The sequence below is a fragment of the Poecilia mexicana genome, unplaced genomic scaffold, assembly GCF_051168715.1.
Source record: "Poecilia mexicana isolate PSO_F unplaced genomic scaffold, ASM5116871v1 scaffold_5, whole genome shotgun sequence".
In the NCBI taxonomy this organism is placed as follows: Eukaryota; Metazoa; Chordata; class Actinopteri; order Cyprinodontiformes; family Poeciliidae; genus Poecilia; species Poecilia mexicana.
The window spans coordinates 13,786,343-13,806,175 of record NW_028263374.1 but is presented as its reverse complement, the minus strand read 5'-3'; the positions used below and the strand labels follow the sequence as shown (position 1 = coordinate 13,806,175).

The 19,833-nt window shown below is 40.0% G+C and overlaps 2 protein-coding genes across 2 annotated transcripts; one reads left to right on the top strand and one right to left on the bottom strand.

The window, feature by feature from the left end:
* The first annotated feature begins 909 nt into the window (after window positions 1-909).
* On the top strand, window positions 910-13,215 carry prkag1 (protein kinase, AMP-activated, gamma 1 non-catalytic subunit). Its single transcript, XM_014971551.2, has 13 exons — window positions 910-1,064; window positions 7,534-7,585; window positions 7,673-7,773; window positions 7,850-7,931; window positions 8,055-8,113; window positions 8,220-8,265; window positions 8,358-8,412; window positions 8,719-8,845; window positions 9,236-9,401; window positions 9,488-9,525; window positions 10,728-10,874; window positions 11,686-11,785; window positions 11,877-13,215. The coding sequence occupies exons 1-13, from the start codon at window positions 1,056-1,058 to the stop codon at window positions 11,897-11,899; spliced, it is 1,005 nt and encodes a 334-aa protein (XP_014827037.1). The 5' UTR covers window positions 910-1,055; the 3' UTR covers window positions 11,900-13,215.
* A 596-nt stretch (window positions 13,216-13,811) lies between these two features.
* On the bottom strand, window positions 13,812-18,262 carry ankrd33ab (ankyrin repeat domain 33Ab). The gene is made up of 4 exons (XM_014971550.2): window positions 17,711-18,262; window positions 17,505-17,634; window positions 17,261-17,401; window positions 13,812-15,647 (listed from the first exon to the last, which is right to left on the bottom strand). The coding sequence occupies exons 1-4, from the start codon at window positions 17,969-17,971 to the stop codon at window positions 14,815-14,817; spliced, it is 1,365 nt and encodes a 454-aa protein (XP_014827036.2). The 5' UTR covers window positions 17,972-18,262; the 3' UTR covers window positions 13,812-14,814.
* Between the last annotated feature and the right edge of the window lie 1,571 nt (window positions 18,263-19,833).

Here is a 19,833-nt window from a genome sequence, read left to right as displayed (position 1 = left end):
TGATATGCATGAGGCTTTATTATTAGTTGTGTATTCTTAAAAAAACATGTTAAGGATGCAGATTTATTTGCATTAGTCTTAGCAAAAGGTCTTTAATGACCATCAGGTAACTGACTGAAGTCCTGGACTTTCTACTGCAAACAGCTGCTAGTAGCTTGTCTAGTGAACATGTTATGTATATATAAATATCCCAAATTTGCTGGTAAAATGTTTATTGTTGGACAATGGATTGACGTTCATAGATATCTGGGGTTTAGACCTATTTTGTTCAGTTTGTTCTTGAAACCTAATGTCATAAGTGATGTAGTAGTATTTATTTTAGGAAATATCCATACACTGAGGACTACTGCAAATAATCTCTTATAAATGCTCTCACTATTCTGCCATTTGTCATACAGGTTTTATCAAATTTATTATTTTTTCCCCCCAATTAGCCTAACGTACGGTGTTAAACTTACAAAAACAAAAAAAATTACCAGCTGATTGATTTTTTTATTATTCAGTCATCAATAATTATTTTTGCTAATACTTCAAAATACTACAATTTGAACAGGTTGAAAATATACAAGCAGAAAAGACTTAAGTGTATTGTATGTTTGTCCACACCAAATTAAATTAAACTACCTCCCATAAATCATTGCAATATAAATAAAAAACATATTTTGCTTATATAATCAGGAATATAAAAATGGACAAAAAAAAAACAGTCCAAAACAAAAAACAGACACATGAATTTGTTTTTTTTTACACTTCCAACCATTAAATATTCTTGATGAACAAATAAACTATCATATTGAGTTCTGTTTCATTTACTTCTCCCTAATGCGCACAATTACATTTACAAAGCAATTATTTACCATTTAAACTTTATATAAAAGAGTATCTTAATATTTTTATTGTATCCTGTCCTGAAATGCATTTAACACAATTATTACGGTGACTCCGCCTGGTTGCGCCAGTACCACAGATATTACGGTAACAGCTCTCTTTGCGTCACAGCGGAAGGAGGTTTGCGTGCCTTTGTGAGATCCCATTAGTTGTAGACCGGGTGGAACATGGAGTGTGTAAGTTATCAACTTTGCTATTATTTCGCCTCTTGAAACCTTATAAAGCAGCCTATCCTGTTCAGTATAAAACTTTGACTAGTATGCTAAAGTTAGCTACTTTCTGGAAAGCTTTTTATGCATGTTTTTAGGGTTATCTCTGTCTTAGAGGCTGGTTAGGAAAGCTTATAACAGAGGCCACTGTTTAGCAAAAATGTGATAATTATCTATTGATTTCAAACTGCAAATAAAGTGCATTAAAAGCTTGAGCCGTCATGAAATGTCACCTCGACTGGCGCTTTTAAAAGTCAGCCAACTGTTACTCTAGCTAGCTAGCTAACAAGCTAACGCCAGTGCTACAGTGGTGAACAAAAGTCTCTTTATTTAGTGTGCACACAGCTTCAATAACTTCAATAACGACACTGTTGGTTTTACAACCGAGGGGGTTTAAGATTAAACTTTGAAATGTGCCAACTGACTAGCCTGCAGCTTGATGTTTTACTAGTTTACTGATTGCCTGTGTTTTTATGAAGTAGAGCTAGCCTGCATCTCTCAAAGTCTTATTCTGAGAGACAGGTAGTGTTTATGTGTCATCCCGGATCTGCTCTGAGTATGACCTCGGTAAACGTCCCGATGCATAGACTGAGCCACTGGCTAAACGCTAAACATGGGTCTCTGTGATGGCCTGTCCGTTTACCATTAACACAGGATCAATAGTTCAGCTGGGTTGGAGATTCTCTTTAGCGCCAGAGTTGCTTCTGAAAGGAGGCTGAACAAATTACAGCTTCGGAGCAGAGTAAATGTTTTCAAATAGTTTGGGATCTCACCATAGGCAAATATCAATAGTAGGGATCACAGAGGGTGAAATTGTTTCTCCTCAGTAGATTATTTCACAAATTTATTATTTAAAGTCGGTTTCTCATTCAGAAACAGCACAGTTGAAAACTTTTGGCATGCTCACATATGAGTGGGTTATGCAACTATATTTGATCATAAAAGATTAGAATATGTTGATCTGTATAAAACAGACAGATCATAATATATTAAGGCTTTCTCTCATTGCTGTTTTGAGCTCCTAAACCAAATCACCAGTGTTATTTTCCTCCTCTTCCTATGATATCCTTGTCTAGCTTTTACTCAGTAAGAGTTTACTTTAGAGGTGTTGATAATGTTTACTTTTTTAAGCTGAAGTTCATCTTGAAGTTACTCCAAACAATTTGATTTCAACTGTGCTCATCAAGTCTTATATCTGTCAACCTGTTGGTTTTAGGTCACTTTTATGCCAGTTTATTCCCCCAGTGTATTATAAGCCTGGCGGGCCACCAGGCTTTACTTCTGCCCCCACCAGGCTAAGCATTGCTTATTTATTTGTTCTTTTTTAATGATTGGCTTTTATTAAGACTTCATAGTCAGTGTTTAGGTATTAGTCTTTCAATAACACATAATTATCAAGTGATATTTTCAGATTTCCTGTCAACTTTAAACATTTTTTAATTCAAAAACACAACGGATGGCTGGATAGCTGCCCTAGCGTCCAGAGCACCGGGCTTAGCAGGTTTTCTGGGAGAGACAGCAGGCGCAAATCGTGACACCGCACCTCGTACTGGCACTTCCGGTGGCAGGTCTGACACCTGCCACAAGTGCCACTGCGTTCGGCTGACTTCGGCTGACCTCGGCACCTCTTACTGGCACTTCCGCTGACACCTGCCACAAGTGCCACTGCCTTCGGGACTAGCTGCCAGAGTTGCCACTGCGTTCGGCTGACTTCGGCTGACCTCGGCACCTCGTACTGGCACTTCCGGTGGCAGGTCTGACACCTGCCACAAGTGCCACTGCGTTCGGGATTAGCTGCCAGTGCTGCCGCTGCGTTCGGCTGACTTCGGCTGACCTCGGCACCTCTTACTGGCACTTCCGCTGACACCTGCCACAAGTGCCACTGCTTTCGGGACTAGCTGCCAGAGTTGCCACTGTGTTCGGGTGACTTCGGCTGACTTCGGCTGACCTCGGCACCTCTTACTGGCACTTCCTCTGACACCTGCCATTAGTGTCACTGTTTTCGGGTCTAGCTGTCAGTGTTGCCACTGCGTTCGGCTGACTTCGGCTGACTTCGGCACCTTCCAAGGGTTGCCACGACCTCATACTGGCACCTCCCACGCCTCACGGACCCCTCTCGCCTATTTTTGCTCACGAGATTTAGGGCGGCCATCTTATAGCGTTCGACCGCTCCACTCAGCGTTATATGTTTAACAGGCACAATGACGTATTTGAACATTTAATCTTTCATAACACGCTGTTTTGTTACTGGAAACCTTATACATGCAGCCATATTTATAAACAGTTGTATTTTTAAAGTATTTTTAATTGTATTATACATACTTCAGCATATTTAAATATGCTTAGTGGGGAAAACAATAGAATAGAAATATAATATTCTTTGGTGACAGCTTCTGTGTCAGAATTAATATGAATGAATTTATAATTAATGAAAATAATGGTGGATCTGGCACAAAGTATTGCATTTCTTGTTAAGTATTCTGTTCCCTTAAAAAAAGCAAATATGCCCTGGTCTATTTTTTATACAGTCTCAAATTTCAGTTTCCAATAAACAGCCTCAGTGAAAACATGTTGACAGTTGCCATAAGCTGTCACTTGTGCCACGGGCTTCTGGGTAAGGTGCCACTTGTGCCACCTTACCACTGGGTAAGGTGACACAAGTAAGGTGGCCATGGGTGCCACAGGCTGCTAACCTCATTCTCTATCTGTTTCAGACAGAATGTAGCATATGAATAACTTTAGATCAAACAAATAGAAATAAAATATATCTTAATTACAACATAATTCTCATACATATTTAAATATACAGCCGGTGTTCAGACTTAAACAGAGAAAGACAACTCCTGCGCTTTCAGATGGGACCTCTTCTGCAACAGGTGATAATAGCTACCAGTAGGTACCTACCACTACAACTGACACTCGGTTGCCATGGTATGTCAGTGCTGACAAGCTCCTGTCAGTTCCGGATTATAATTATTTTCATACAATGACCTTAATATAATGCTATTGATTATTAAACCGGGTAAGTTCACTAATATTGACTTATTAGTTAACATTTCTGACAGTGGCAACATGAGATATTGACAATTCCAGAGTGACATTATGTTCAGCCTGGTTCCATGACAGTGCACAGGATGTCATAAGTTATAGTGGCTGCCTGGTCTATTATCTAATAGACCAGGCAGCCACTATAACTTTCAGTGTTTTTTGTTAAGATAATGCATTTTTAAAAAAAAGAAACATGTTATCATAATTTTCCAAAAATGCCAGTTAATCATTTTTAAATAGTTATTACTTGTTTTTATTTATTACATTTAATCCCCGCTATTTTTCATTATTTGTCAAGTTTATTACAGATTTGTGTGGCATAAATGAAGGTTGCTTCTCTGTGTTTTTTTCTGGTTCGGTTCATTGTCTTCAAAGTTTTCTTATTCAAAGATGAGAGAATGACTAAAATCTGAGCTAAAAAATGCATTTCAACAGCATTTTCAAGGCAGCAGGAGGATTTTCACTTTCAAGTTAAAACAACTTCAATTTTTTTACACCAATATTGAATATTGATAAGTCAAAACACAAATTATTTACACCTCAAAAAATTTGACAATGTGTGAATCTTAAGCAGCATTAAGAACAAGAATGTTACATATTTTTGGAAATAAAAATTACTTTAGTTTATACTTAAGATGCAAATGATTTTTTCAAAGAAAATTGTGCTGTTTACATATTATTTTATTTGGCAGATATGTTTCAACATTTTTTCAAGTTTATGTCACAAAGTATATGCATAGTAATTGATTTGTCAATATTTATTAGCCATTGTATGTAAATACTTTAAACAGCAATTTGAAGTCTACTGTAAAATTCATGTTTAGTCAACGTGTGAATTTACTACATCAGGATCAAATAACTTATTATTCCTCCATGAGAAATTATGATCATTAAGCTTAAATTTATTTTTCAAACTTTATTAATTTCTACAATATACGTTATACAGAGTCTGATTATTATTACTATTATCCAGTTGCAACATTTGGCTTCCTGTTGCACTATGTCAGCCACTGTTCTGCGATATAAACATGGGCAAGGGTTGAATGTCATTTTGATTAAGTAAAAAGTCCTATTAACTATCAGTGATGTGTGATTAACCAGATGTGTCTTTGAACATAGTGACAGGTTCCACTGTAATAGTGACACTTTATAGTATATTCAATTGGCCATCTTGATTGAATTAAACTCAGTCAAAAATATTCAAAGTGTTAAATGGATAAATATACAATTACCATTGAATTTTTTTTTATAAACACGCATTATAAGTAACACGTTTTCAAAAAACTGTCATTGCCATCCCCCAAAACATCGGAAACAGTTGTGACAGCTCTGAAACATCCTGGACATCTAACAGCAGCTCTAGTGGAGGCGAGACTCAGCTGTTACAAAGGTGCCGAAACCAATGGCATCCCTGATACCTTCTGTGTATTTGATTAATTCAAAGACGGAAGGAGTCGGCTGGATTATTCAGATGAACTTTAGTGAATAAATAGGATGAACGAATCATACATGATATAATAAACGTGTAGGAATTCAGCTAACATAAGTATTTATGCGAAAAAAAAATTATTAAATTCTGTCTTCTTCGTCTGTGTTTAAGTTCTTCTTCTACTAGTAATAAAGCATCATGGGATATGTAGTCCATTTGCCTAAGTCAGTAGCAACACTGAGAGCTAGACCCGAAAACAGTGGCACTAATGGCAGGTGTCACCGGAAGTGCCAGTAAGAGGTGCCGAGGTCAGCCGAAGTCAGCCGAACGCAGTGGCAACTCTGGCAGCTAGTCCCGAAAGCAGTGGCACTTGTGGCAGGTGTCACCGGAAGTGCCAGTAAGAGGTGCCGAGGTCAGCCGAAGTCAGCCGAACGCAGTGGCAACTCTGGCAGCTAGTCCCGAAAGCAGTGGCACTTGTGGCAGGTGTCAGCGGAAGTGCCAGTAAGAGGTGCCGAGGTCAGCCGAAGTCAGCCGAACGCAGTGGCACTTGTGGCAGGTGTCAGACCTGCCACCGGAAGTGCCAGTACGAGGTGCGGTGTCACGATTTGCGCTCGGCCCTGCTGTTTTCTGGGGGAATCCTGGTTTATTGCTGTACTGATTTATTATAGAGCTGTGTTTTAATGTGTTTTGTTTTTAACTTTAGTTGTACTGGGTGTTTAAAATACTATATAAATAAAATTATATTGAACCTACTTACTTACTGCCAATTGTGCTTGAGACATATTCTTTTTTAAAACATTTGTCTGTGTAGGGAAACAGTTATAAATTAGCAGTCTGTGATTTTTTTTTTTTTGCTTTTTGCAACATTGTCACAAATAATAAAAGTAAAACATGCAACTGTGATATAGTTAAACATTTCTCAGATATTTGTTTAGGTTTTCCTCACCTGTTTGTTTACCATAGTCACAATGTTGCTGTTGATCAGTGTGAGCTTACACATCGTATTCTGTAAAATCCTTGTCAGCTCTGGTCATCAAAAACAGAATACCAGAGAAATTAATATAAAACTTATTTGCATGCAGTGTTGAGGAATGGCACTAGAAATATGATAGCCAACCAAATTCTGCATTAAATCAGACTGTTCCAATATTGTGACCCAGTTTCTCTGAGAAAAAATATAGATGCACTTTAAACTCTTGACATAGAAAAGTCCCATACAACTTATCATGATCACACACTGTGCTGGTTATGCTTAGAGATCATTTTCCCAGCTGTTTGGAGCTGATATGAACAAAGAAAGGACACATTTTACAACTATTTAGAGAAGGGACTTTTTATCTTCAAATGATTGTCTCAAAAATAACTAAATGTTGAAACTGAATGATCACACATTGTATGAACAGAAGTTGGTGGTAGTTCATAGTTTTAACAATGAATTTCCCATTTGAAACAGGTAATGCAAAATGGAGCATGTTTAGCCAGTGTAAATGTCTTTGGGAAAGGTATTACAGAAATTAGCTTTAACCTCTCTAGTTAGTTGTTTTTTTGTTTTTTTTTACTGTGTTTTATTTTTACAGTCAGTTTGGCTTAATGCTCTGCTGTGCAGCAGGTGTCTCAGATGGTCAGCTTATTGCTTTAGAACATGACCTCCTGCTGACATCAGTGTAAATAACTATCTAATTCAAGGTTGACTTTTGTTATAAGACACCCTGAACATACACAGCTTTGTTTATTTTTGAGGTTGTAGCTGTATGAAGATGATAGAAAGCTGCTTTCGTTTTCAATCTGCTCTAAATAGCCGTCAGAAACTAATTTTGTATTTGTAATCTGAAAACACTGACAAATAAATCTGCTTGCAGGTACAACATTTAGAGTTTATGACCTCTTAACCCTTCTGCAAAAAAGAATGACCTGACCTTAAGTAGTTTAATACTTGGATTATTGACCTTATTCTTTTAGATTCCAGTAAGCATTGATGATCTTGAAGGCAAAAAGGATCCAATCATTGAAGGTAGGATGATTTGTTAATTATATTTCTACCTCAATCTGAAAAACCTTCACAGAAAAGTCTTCATTGCAATCACTTTAATTTCTTCAGAACGAGAGCAAAATGTTTACACCAGGTTTATGAAGTCGCACCGCTGCTACGACCTCGTGCCCACTAGTTCCAAGTTAGTGGTGTTTGATACGTCGCTTCAGGTAAAGCAAGTACATTTACATAAATGCAAATGTTACGTGGTTCAGGAAATGAATTGAATATTTAACTATCCTTCAGGTGAAGAAGGCGTTCTTTGCGCTTGTTTCAAATGGGGTGAGAGCAGCTCCTCTGTGGGACAGCAAGAAGCAGTGCTTTGTGGGTAAGAAAAATGTTTCATCTGAAAGTAACACTAATGAGAAACGTATGTTAAAAAAACCCCAATAATAAATGTTACAATACAGTTAATGATTCGCTGTGGGGGTTTTTTCAATCCAACCCACAGGTATGCTAACTATCACAGACTTCATTAACATTCTTCATCGCTACTACAAGTCTCCCTTGGTGAGATGGTTTTGTGTGTTTTAAACACAAATGCTGTAACATAAACTGTTAATGCCATTTTAATTTATTTCATCAGTGACTGAACTTGTACTTTTTTATATTTCAGGTTCAGATATACGAGTTGGAAGAACACAAAATTGAAACATGGAGAGGTGAGAGCTTTTAATGATCACTCAGACTGCAGCATTTATTACTTTATTAATTGTAATTAATGTTTTTTTGTTTGTTTTTGTATTCATTTTAGAGGTGTACCTTCAAGACTCCTTCAAGCCTTTGGTTTGCATATCTCCCAATGCCAGGTTGGTAGCAGCACTGCATTGATTTTACTGTGAACTTTAATTCCTTTTTTTATTAATTTTAATCATAGTTGTGATCAACATTGTGATCGTTCATCACTGGACATTTAAGTGTGCTGAATCTGACGTTATCATAGAAATCAAAAGATTGTTTAAATGTGATCTTTATGACAAAAAAACTTTATTTTCATTTAACTTATTTATTGCACTTTCTTTGCAAGAAACAAACGTACAAACTGGAACACTTTTTTCTAAACATTTCTTACAAAATATGTTTGAATAACTTAGTGATTTTTTTTCTGATCTCAGTTTGTATGACGCGGTGTCGTCTCTGCTGAGGCACAAGATCCACAGGTTGCCTGTAATCGACCCGCTGACAGGGAACACGCTGTACATCCTCACACACAAGAGGATTCTTAAGTTCCTGAAGCTTTTTGTAAGTTTCCACTGGCTTTATTACAGATACAGGATGAATATGTCTACACTAAAGAGCAGTTAGAGTTTGGTGATCTGTTACCGATCTTTAATTTTATTTTAAAATGAAACGTCTCAGCATCTCATAGAAAATATATTTCCCTTTAAATAGTTTTTTCTTTTTTTACATTTCTATATTTTATTTTTAATAGCTCACAAAATCTGAGACAAGCAAACTTTGATCAGAAAAATATTGGCTTTCTCAATGATCAACAGTTTCTCAATGCAATGCAACATAATTCTGCTTTTCTGTTTTAAAACTGTAATAAAGTTCAACTCAAAGTAAAGTAGGGAAAACGTCATGGTGAAAAACAACTGTGATTCCCTAAAGATCACCGTTTTCTGTCCTCAGATATCGGAGATGCCAAGAGCCTCGTTCTTGAATCAGACTTTAGAGGAACTGAACATTGGGACGTTCAAGAACATAGCAGTGGTCCGAGCAGACACCCCTCTGTACACGGCGCTGGGTATTTTTGTGGAGCAGCGAGTGTCCGCGCTCCCTGTTGTGGATGACAAAGGTAAGTGGACTGACTGAAGCTTCTTTTTCCTGTTCGCTTCTTCTCCATATCCGCAGTTTTCTAAAACTATTCTGTCTTACTTGCAGGTCGAGTGGTGGACATATACTCGAAATTTGATGTCATAGTAAGTTCTGTGCAGTCACTTATGTTGATATTGTGCTAATACAATTTTTTTCTAGGTACATTTTTTTCATAACTTTACAAATTAACATTTTGCTTTTTTGTTGTACTTCCATTTGGGTTTCAACTACTTCTAAAAACAATTGTGGCGCTTAAAAGAAACCAGCTGTTTTCTGACAAGATAATGTTTTTGGTATCTGCTGTTTCAAATACCTTCTGAATGCTCTGTGCCGTTACCTAGCAACCCAAGTGGAACTCCAGCATGTTTGGCCAGCTGGTTTTACCGCTGCATGCTCTGTACAATGGCTGCTGGAGAAGAAAAATGTTTTGTTGTGGACTTACCATTCAGAAAGAACTTTCTGGATTCTTGTTGGTTGTTCAGGAGGCTCTATTAATGCTTTGCAAAGAAGCACAGTTTCATAATTGCGCATCTGTTTGGAGCCATTTTCACGTGCGACTGTAAATGTCGAATTGGGGGGGCGTGGAAAGCAGCAGCTCATTTGGATTTAAAGTGACCAGTGGACAGCTCATTGTGAAAATAGACAGAACTGAACAGGCTAAAATCTTATCTAATAAAAATGTTGTGCAAAAAAACATAATGAACATCCTAAATGAAGGAAGCATAAAAGGGTTTTTGTGTTGCCTTCCAACTTCTCACAGCTGTGATTTTAAGAATAATGTGTTCTTCTCCTAATTCCATTTGATTATTTATATAAATCCTTCAATTTGCTGAAGATAACACGAAAGACCTGCTTACAGATCTTAAAAGCAGAATCATCTGAAGAACATGCAAGCCTCATATCTCGTCTCAGTATCGGGGCGGCGACGGCACTTTAGAAGCTGAGGACAGAGCGTGACCAGGATCAGTGAGGGTCACTGAGGGGTGAAGCAAAGCCCTGCATGCAGAGTGAACAAGTGCTGTCTGGTGGTTTCCTCTCTGGGTCACAATGGAAGTGATTAAGAAACCACATTCAGAGTCATGCTGACTTTTCATCCCAGAAGTTGCCCCAGTTTAACAGCAGAGCAGGGCCGGATCCTGGAGGGACGTTCAAAACAACCGTGAGAAGCTGCTGCGCGGTGTTTGTGTTTCCAGCGCCGGAGCGTGAGCCTCAGAGTCACGCTGCTGTTTGCTTCTCTTAGATACATTTCTGTGAAAATGCCCTTCTCTGTGAAACATCATACACTGAGAGTTTTCCCCTCTAACAGAATCTGGCTGCAGAGAAGACGTACAACAACCTGGACGTGACTGTGACCAAGGCGTTGAAGCATCGCTCGCAGTACTTTGAGGGAGTCCTGACCTGCAACAGACACGAGACCCTGGAAGCCATCATCACCAGACTGGTGGAGGCCGAGGTGAGGAGTGGAGGACACGAAAAGCTGCTTTTCACGTCCTGAACAAGAAAAAGAAAGCACAACAGTAATTCAATAAATGGTCACTAATTTCTTGTTTTTCCAGGCGAGGAGAAAAATTAAGTTTTTATCTATTTCTGCCTTAGAAGCTTCAGATTGTACTGCAGGAAACAGAGCAAATCAGCTGTCACAATATACGACCTGGTAGTTTTAGACAGCTGAGGTTGACACTTATTGACATATTTTCTCATGTTTTCCATCTACAGTGTCTTATATGAAAACCAACACCAAGCTGGAGTTAGTAAAGACTCACAGTTACTGAGTAAGACGGATGAGTAACAAAATAATTCACGTTTTCCATTATCTTTATCTGACGCTAGAGATCCAGTCAGTCTTTCATGGTATTCAAATTACTAACTAAAACTGTAGCAGATTTAACTAGCTTTCATTTTGCTCTAAATTTGCATTCACTCTCATTCTTGTTTGAGTTTGTAGGAGAAGGAAGTAACATGACATTGTATCCATGTGTAGAAGACCAAATATGTGCAGTAGGAGGTGGAAATCTTTCTGGCTTCTTCGGATTAATTTTGTGAAGTTTGCGCATAAAAACTCACAACTTTTATCCCTCTAAATGTGTGTCATCACTTCAGTAAATCAGCAGGAGACTGAAATGTACCCAGCACGTTTATTCCAGCTAATTTCACATGTTGGTTCTTCGTTCTCTCTGTTCATTCTCTTGTCCTGTGGTAGCATTGAATTATTGCACTCGGCAGAACTGAGGCTCATTTGGGTGGCGGTCCTCTGTCTCCTCCAGGTTCACAGACTCGTGGTCGTCGATGAGAACGAAGTGGTGAAGGGAATCGTCTCCCTTTCCGACATCCTCCAAGCGCTGGTGTTGACCGACGGAGAAGAGGGTGAGTAAAGCTGACGAGCTGCTGCACGATATGCTGCTTATATTCAGTACATTTGGATTTTGTTTTATTTTTTCTTTTTTTCTTTCGACAGGCACAACTTTAGGGAGTAATTAGGAATGCTGTTTTGGGATGAGACCAGAGCAAAGGGAAAGCACAAGCATGTGGGAGGCTCAGTGAGAGAATGCGTCGTCTTCTCCGATAACGCCCACACAGAAAGACTTCTCTGTCTCCGCAGTTTTAGCAATACTGAAATTTATACCTAGTAGCACAGGACTTATAAAAACTTCTTTAAATTGAGCCAAATTCAAAGCCCCCAGTAGTTGACCAGAGATTTGAAAGAAGAAGAAATGTGAAGAATGCAGCACAGTCACCATCTCTGCCCTTTTAATAGTTTATGAATTTAAAAAAAAAACATTCCCCCATTTTACCAGCATTTAATTTCATTTTGAGGCTGAAAACAGTGAAGGCACTAAGCTTCTCTAAGAGTTTAATTGGATGTTGCAACTCGAGCGAATCGGCATCGGTGTGTAAACCCCCCGAGACTTTTTCTTTAAAGCTTGTGTCGGATTATTCTCTTCTTGTTTGTTCATTTAATTTAGGACGTTTATTTAAAGGCAGGTGTTGTTGTGTTGATCTGTATCATTGTAAGCATTATTTCAGTTTCGACTTGAGCATCACCGAAAACGTTCACCAGCATCAAAACGTCAAGTCAGGAATGTTTGAAAACATTTTTGCCATTAAATATTAAAAAAAAAAGTGGTAAACGTCTGGATTTGTTCTTTCCGTCTGGGTTTTTGCAGGTTGCAGCTGAAGGGGTTTGCACAAGCAGTTTTAGGATTACAGCTGCAACCTGTGGGAATAATCCAGGTTCCACCAAAACATAAATACTCTGATCAGCAATCACCATTCAGCTTTGTTCTTATCTAACTGTCCAAATATCAATACATATACGAGTATATTTTGTTTTATTTTGTGTGTTGTCCTGCCACGTGTAAACTACATATGTAACGGATTGTTTATCGTACTCAGACATTTGTTTTTTTTTTTTGCATGTGACCTACTTTGATTGATGACATTGGAAAAATAATTCTGTCATTAATGCTAAATCTTCATTTTATGAAGCTTTTTCTGAACTTTATGGTGAAGTTAAAAATGTTTTCCTGTTTTTGGTAGCTACAGTGTTTGCAGTCAAAACGTAACTGATTAATTGTTTAGTTCTTTTTAGGTTTTGATCCATTGTTTATAGGACATAATCACTAAGAATCACAGAACCAGCATTGACATTCCATTTTCCAAGATGGATGTGTGTGAGGAACATTAAATGTCCTGCTTTATGCCTGATGAAGTGTGTCCATCTGCATGTAAATGCATCATTTTTGTACTAATCTGATACCTTAATTTAAAACATGTCAAATAAAACCTTTGTTTTACCTTTGCGTTTCTAATTTGCATGTCCTAACTTCCACCGGAGTGGATTCTGCATTTTCTTCTTTTCTTGACACTTTTCTCACTTTTGGGTCACTGGAGTCACTTTAAAAGCTACATATGAGCAAAACAAAGACGTTTCACCCACATTTATTGAAAGAGATTGCATCAGAAAACAAGCAGAGTGAAAAAAACAAAGTCTGTTCTGGGTTTTCTGCCTTTTGACCATCTGGAGATGGAAACCAGCTGTCCTCTGTGACTGCACAGACAAGTGGGAATAGATGGATGTACATGGACAATCGGTTTAAAGCAAATATTTTTATTTACATTTTGACAAAAATGGAAAGTGGAAAATTACTTATACTCCTCCAAATGAATAGTGGGATCATCTTTGCTCTCAAAGTCCTTTTAATTGCCAACTAGCGTTTTCTATTTTTATTTTGACGATTTATCTGCTGATGAGGCCGGAAGGTCTCCTCTCCATCACCCTAATCTTTAGCTCCCTTCACAGGTTTTCCATCAGATTTTATTTGGGATTTTAACTGTTAATGTTCAGTCAGAAGAAACATTTTGGTGAAATAAAAATACTTCAAAACATAAGTCAGGAGTATAAATAGTGGCATTTATTATATATTCAAGCCAAATTCAGAAAGTTAAATCTTCTAGTTACACAGCAGAGGAGGTAGACCATCTGAACAGCTTTTAGCCTGAATAATAAGAGGCCTTGCGACTTCCTGGAAGGGTTTCTGTAAACGTTTCGATGCGGCGCAGCGCCGTCTTACGTTAACCCTGGTGGCAGCAGCTGGAGATGATTCTGGGAAATGTTTATTTTTAATAACTTGAGCTCAACAGTAGTCCAGGTGGCCTCTCTGTTCCAGGAGCATGAGAACAAGTTTCTGCATTTCCCCAAAAAATATCCAAATTGCTGACGAGCAAAGAAAACTGGTTGACAGGAGCGAACAGAGCAGCAGCACGATGTTGTAAGCTGAAATCTGTCTCAGGAGGTTTGGAGGACTCCAAAGAGCAGAGTGATCCTGCAGGCAGTCAGAGCCACCTAGTGTATAATACGCTGCAATAATTTAGCTTCCACATGGCAACAAATGTAGACAAACACCTGATCTGTGACTTACTGGTTTTATTATATGGGTGATGATGTAGGCACTATATCTGTCAATAAATGATTCAACATGGGTTTTATGTGCTGCATCTTATGAAAAAGCGTCTCTGGAGTTTTTACCGATACCAAAAATGTTCAAATATAGCTACACCGTTTAAAATTAAATATAAATATTTTGTACATTTGAGGTATTTTTGTGACTTTTAGAGCTTCAGGTGAAGCAAAATCTTGCCAAAACATTTCTAAACTGATGTCTGTGTGGAAGAAACGCTTCCTGGGCCTCAGGGCTGATTTGAGATGTTTTTCCTCAGATGGGCATGAAGTTGAACGTCCCCAAACTCCAAGGCAAATAAAATAAAACATTCACTAGAACGCTTTTAGCAGCTTTAAATGGTCTAGAAGATCAAATTCAGGCATGCTTTTGCGTGAATCATGAATTATTGTCATTATCCAGAGGAGGGTGCCTTGGAGTTATTTGTTTCCACCATTAATCTTTTGCCTTCTTGCTCTCTTTATCCTTTCTGTTCCCTTTTCCTTCCTTGTCTTTCTCGGCGTTCTTCTTCTCCTTCTTCTTCTCGTCCTTGTGCTCCTTGTATTTCCACTTAGGCGGCTCCAGGTAGCCCTTGTCTTTCTTCTTCTTCTTCTCTTTCTTTGGCGTTGGGTCAGAAGGCTTGTTCACGTTGATCTGAGGGATGCACCCAGACGGGAACACGCTGTTGCGTCTCGCCATGCTTCGGGGGATGAAGGCGGTGGCCACCTTGTTGGAGGCCACCGACAGGATGCTGCCTCTGCGCTCGGTGTCAGGGCAGCACACTGCGGCCACTGTCTCTGCAGAGTGGATGCAGGGGGAGACGTGCGACACCGAGCCGTTGCTGTGGCACACCGAGCTGTCTCCCAGATCCTTCTGCGGATGTTTCTTCACCAGCTCCGGCACTGCGAGTCGTCTCTTCCCCACCTCGGGTGGGCTGGTGGGCAGCAGCGGGTGGCACGCGGTCACGACGAGCGGACTGTGGACGCTGGTGGTCATGCGCACCATGTGGTCCATGACCCCGTTCTCCTGGGGGTCACGAGGAAAGCTGAATCCAAATGTGCTTTTGATCCGCAGTGTGATCTTCTCTGCAGACGTCTTCTGAGACGTCGCCCTGGTCACTCTGCCCACGAGGTCGGGCCACTCCGGGACGTAGCTCTCACAGAACTGCTCGGCTCTCGGCCGCACGGTGAGGCGGCGGAGACGGTGGAAGGTCTCATAGCGACCTGTTTTCAGGGCCCAGTCACGAGCGCACCGTCCCCGGAAGGAGTCCACCGCGTTTACGTCAGCCCCTGGAAAGAAAGAAAGACACGAGGAGGAGGAGGAGGAGGAGGTGGAGGAAGAAAAGCTGGCTCTTTAGTCTTTAGTGACTTCTCAGGTCTGCGTAAAAAATCAACCAGACAGCTGCAGCTAATCCAGAACGCTGCTGCTCACTAGAACCAGGAAAATAGAGCTGATCACCCCAGTTTTAAAGCCCTTTCACTGTAGCTCAGAAAACAGACTTTAAAAATATTTCTGTAAGTTTATAAATCACTGAATGACCTAGCACCAAAATGCATTAAAGATCTGCTGTTGTATCTTTAATGTATCTTCTGGTTTTGCTCTGCATTTTGTTTTTATGATGTGAAGCACTTTGAACAGCCGTGCTGCTGAAAAGTCCTAGACAAAATAATATTGACTTGACTAGACATTCAGCTGACTTTCTTAGTCAAAATTCATTGGTTGGGAGTTTAGTTAGTGTTGGAAGTAGCATAAAGTCCATTAGCTGCACTGTGATTTTGTTCACAGTGCAGCTGGTAAACATTGCAGTTCAAAGCAATGTTTACCAGAAATCTGGTCAGTCACAGCAGCGAGTTTGAAAAACACGTGAGCTAAAAATAAGTAAGTACCTAATCTATAGCCTGGCCGGAGGACCAGTCAGGAGATTACAGTAGACATGTGATAATGCCCTCAGAGTGATCCCTTAAAGCAGCCACGCGTCACCGAGTCATTAACACAGGAGCCGAGTCAGTCGGCTTTAAATAGGCGCTGATGAAACATGGCTGCTGTCACCAGCCGCACTGAGGCGCTTCTGTGAAGCTGAGCAATCTTTTTATCCAACACCCTCCCTGCTTTTTCTGTTTAATTCCCTTCATTACACATGAAGGTCCAAATGGTTTAGACATCTAGAATATCCTTTTAATTCGTTCCATAATGTAATGGTCCTTTTCTGGATCATTATTTCTCTCACGTTTCTCAAAATCAGAAGTTTTTCTTTTAAATTTGTCTGCTTTTTTTTTTTACTCTATTCAGTTACTGTGCCTGATAAAGAAAAGACATAACTCGAAATAAAAACGTTAAACAAACCTCAAAGACGTTCAGAAAACCAGGAATTGTTTTAAAAACCAACTTTAAACGAACATTAGAAATACTGGCATCTTTGGAGCGGCATATATTACACAATCAAGTAACTCTGTTATCTGCAGTTGTTATAATAATACTGCGTATGTCAAACATGAGCTAAAATAAATTGACCTTTCAGTTTGATGCCTTGAAATTGGCCTCTGTCTCTTTAAGAAGCTCCTGCTCTTTCACAAACTCCACCTTCCCTTCATTATCACTACAATGCTTCTCCATGATGCCGATAACTACTGTTCTCTGGAGCGTTGGACTGAGAAGTAGTTCTTATGATGAGTTCAACAGACTCTCAGGTGTTTGCTAGTTGCTGCTGCTGCTAGTCTGGAGGAGCTGAGTGGGAAATCGGATCTGAAGAGGAGCTTTGGGCAAATGGCTGGCACTCCAGGTATATTTTTGATGAGGGAATAACATTAAACCATGATTTAAAGCTAAAAGAAACGTTGATTTTTTCCTTAAACAACCCATCCTTGTAAACAGAAACTGTATCTTTTCGTTAATCCTTACGCACCGGCCATAACGAGGGCAGCTACGACGTCACAGCGGCCGGTCATGGCAGCTTTGATGAGGGCTGTGAATCCTCTGCAGTCCCTTATTTCAGTGTCAACACCTGGGTAGTAGTTCAGGAGATACATCACCGTGAATATATGACCTGCAAGAAGAGGAGAGAAAGACCAGATAATCACTCCGTTCCCTGCTCAGTCATTTATACGCAGCATTTTTCGGGGGTAGCTGCTGTATCTTATTGGACTCACCTCCTTGAGATGCAATCATCAGTGCCGTGTTGCCTTCGTTATCCTGATGATTTATGTCTATGAAGGGGCAGGTGTGAAGCCCATGCACAATGTCAAGGAAACCCTTGCAGCAAGCCACCATGAGGCCATTCTGTCGGTGAGATCAAACATCAGCAGCTGCACTGGATTTCAAGAAGCTGAAGCGTCATCACAAATTAGACTCTCACCCATCCGTTAACGTCCAGCTCCATCACCTCCTCCCTGGTGACTCCTCTCTCCAGAACCTTCTGCAGAGCCGCCGAGTCGTTGCGGACGCACGCCTCGTAGACGGTGTTGGCTGCGCTGCTGTTCGCCGCCTCCACCGAGCTGTCAGGGAGCACAGAGTCATCGGACAGGACGCTGTCAGAGTCCGAGTCCGGTCCTGGTGGGTCGCCGTCGTCGTCATCCGGACCTGCGCCCAGGTGGGGGTCCTCTGCTGCTGCGGCCATCGTCCAACAGAACCACTGGAAAGGGACTCACTTTCCAACTTGTTTGGTCACAAATAAGCAAAAAAAAAAAAATAAAATAAAACAAAGATTGTCAAATCAGCAAGAAGACCTGGAGCCCATAAGAACTTTAGTGAACATGTAGCTCAGAGAATTTACTTATAAATCAGTGAATGGTTTAGCACCAAAATACATGAAAGACTTTTTGTTGTATCAACCTTCCAAACCACTCAGGTCTTCTGGTTCTGGTCTGCTCTTCATCCCCAGAACCAGAACCAGAATCAAATGAGGACTGGCGGCTGTTTCCTCCTACTTTGCAAAAATCTAGTTGTCAAACATCTTAATCTCCAACAAAAGGCCTTGAAGTTGGTGGTTATAATGTGACAAAATGTGGAAAAGTTCTAGACAGAGGCCACGTCAAATATTCATGTTGTGTTTCCATACACTCTGGATCAGATTTTAGATCTGCTTGATTGGAAAACAGAGTCAATAGTTTTCTTGTTGACAGGCTGGGAAGGAGCAGGAAGAGTCGGGGATTATGACTCGTACGTTGCTGTGAGTCACAGATGTAACGCCATCAGATCAGTGTGCTTTTACTGGGGGGTAAGTGGATCAGCAGTAAAAATACGCCGCTGAACTCAGGAGGGTTAAATGAGGAAACGTGGAGCCGCCGAGCTAGGTCCTGACATCAAAATGTTATTAAACCAAATCAAAACTTTCTTTTGAGGCTTTTAAACACGTATTGCAGAGCATGCTTCACGCATACTGTGATGAATATCAATATAAAAATATTAGACTCTTTATTGATTTATGAATAAACTGTTGTAAATATATGTTTTGATGATGGTAGTGTGTTTAGGGCTGAAACGATTCCTCGAATGATTCGAGTACCTCTATTATTATTAACATTCCTCGAGGAAAATTTATCTGCCTTGAAGCTTCATTAAATTATGTTTTATTATGCAGCGCATCCGGATCATTATTCGTGGAGGGCAGCGCTCTTACTTCCGCCTACGAGTTGTTGTGAAGTGCCAGCAGCATGGTGGTGAATTGTGTGGTGCATTGTGAGGGTTTGGAGACAAATGAGGATTGTTGAATTTTGCGGCGCGATGGTCGGAGTACGTCAGGTTTTCTGCGGTCGGAACCGCGTCGTCACGGTTTCGGAGTGAACGATAGGAATGGCAGAGAGAGAGAGAGACGATACCTCGATTAATCGTAAAAATATTCTCTAGAGTACTCCATGTTGTTGTACTGTTGTAACATATTCATTTACAACAGCCCTATGTGTGCTAACGTGTTTTTACAAGATTTAGAGAAAGAAAATAACGCCGCAGTTTGAATATTGGTAAAGTCTGTACACTCACCAATGGAGGGCAGCGGCTGAGCTGGGAGTCGTTGTGATCCAGGCTCACTCCTCTGCCATTTCCTAACTTTTGATTTCTCCCAGAGTTGCTCCAGAGCGGCCGTCAGAGTTTCCTCCAGTTTCTGCAAACATGAAGATTACCCATCTGCAAACTTTGATGGAAAGCTGGGAGGAGAAGACTTCACCGAGTCCAAGCGGAGACAGTGCTCACTTATCTGCTGCGCTCAGCTCATCCCTTTTAAAACAGCTTTCAGGACAGAGGATTACTTGCCTCTCAGACCAATTTCATTTTTGCTTCCTTAATGCTTTCAGGCTGGAAACTTGGATCTTTGCACATTCTGTGTGTTTTTCTCTTGTCTCGTTTTCATTTTCAGATTAATTTAAATACAATTCAACCTACAAAGGGGAATAGGAGTGACACAATAAATGATGAGGAATAACAGTCCAGCTTGTGAGAAATAAAATCTTACATGTCGTCTAGTAACTTTCTTTTCAAAATGAT

Excerpts from the sequence above, each read along its gene's own strand:
- prkag1 (XM_014971551.2), top strand. Across the intron at positions 7,586-7,672 it reads AAAGGATCCAATCATTGAAG|AACGAGAGCAAAATGTTTAC; the intron begins GTAGGATGATTT and ends TAATTTCTTCAG. Across the intron at positions 7,774-7,849 it reads TGTTTGATACGTCGCTTCAG|GTGAAGAAGGCGTTCTTTGC; the intron begins GTAAAGCAAGTA and ends ACTATCCTTCAG.
- ankrd33ab (XM_014971550.2), bottom strand. The coding sequence starts at position 17,971 with ATGGCCGCAGCAGCAGAGGACCCCCACCTGGGCGCAGGTCCGGATGAC. Across the intron at positions 17,402-17,504 it reads GATGATTGCATCTCAAGGAG|GTCATATATTCACGGTGATG; the intron begins GTGAGTCCAATA and ends CTCTTCTTGCAG. Across the intron at positions 15,648-17,260 it reads AGCTGCCCTCGTTATGGCCG|GGGCTGACGTAAACGCGGTG; the intron begins GTGCGTAAGGAT and ends CTTTCTTTCCAG.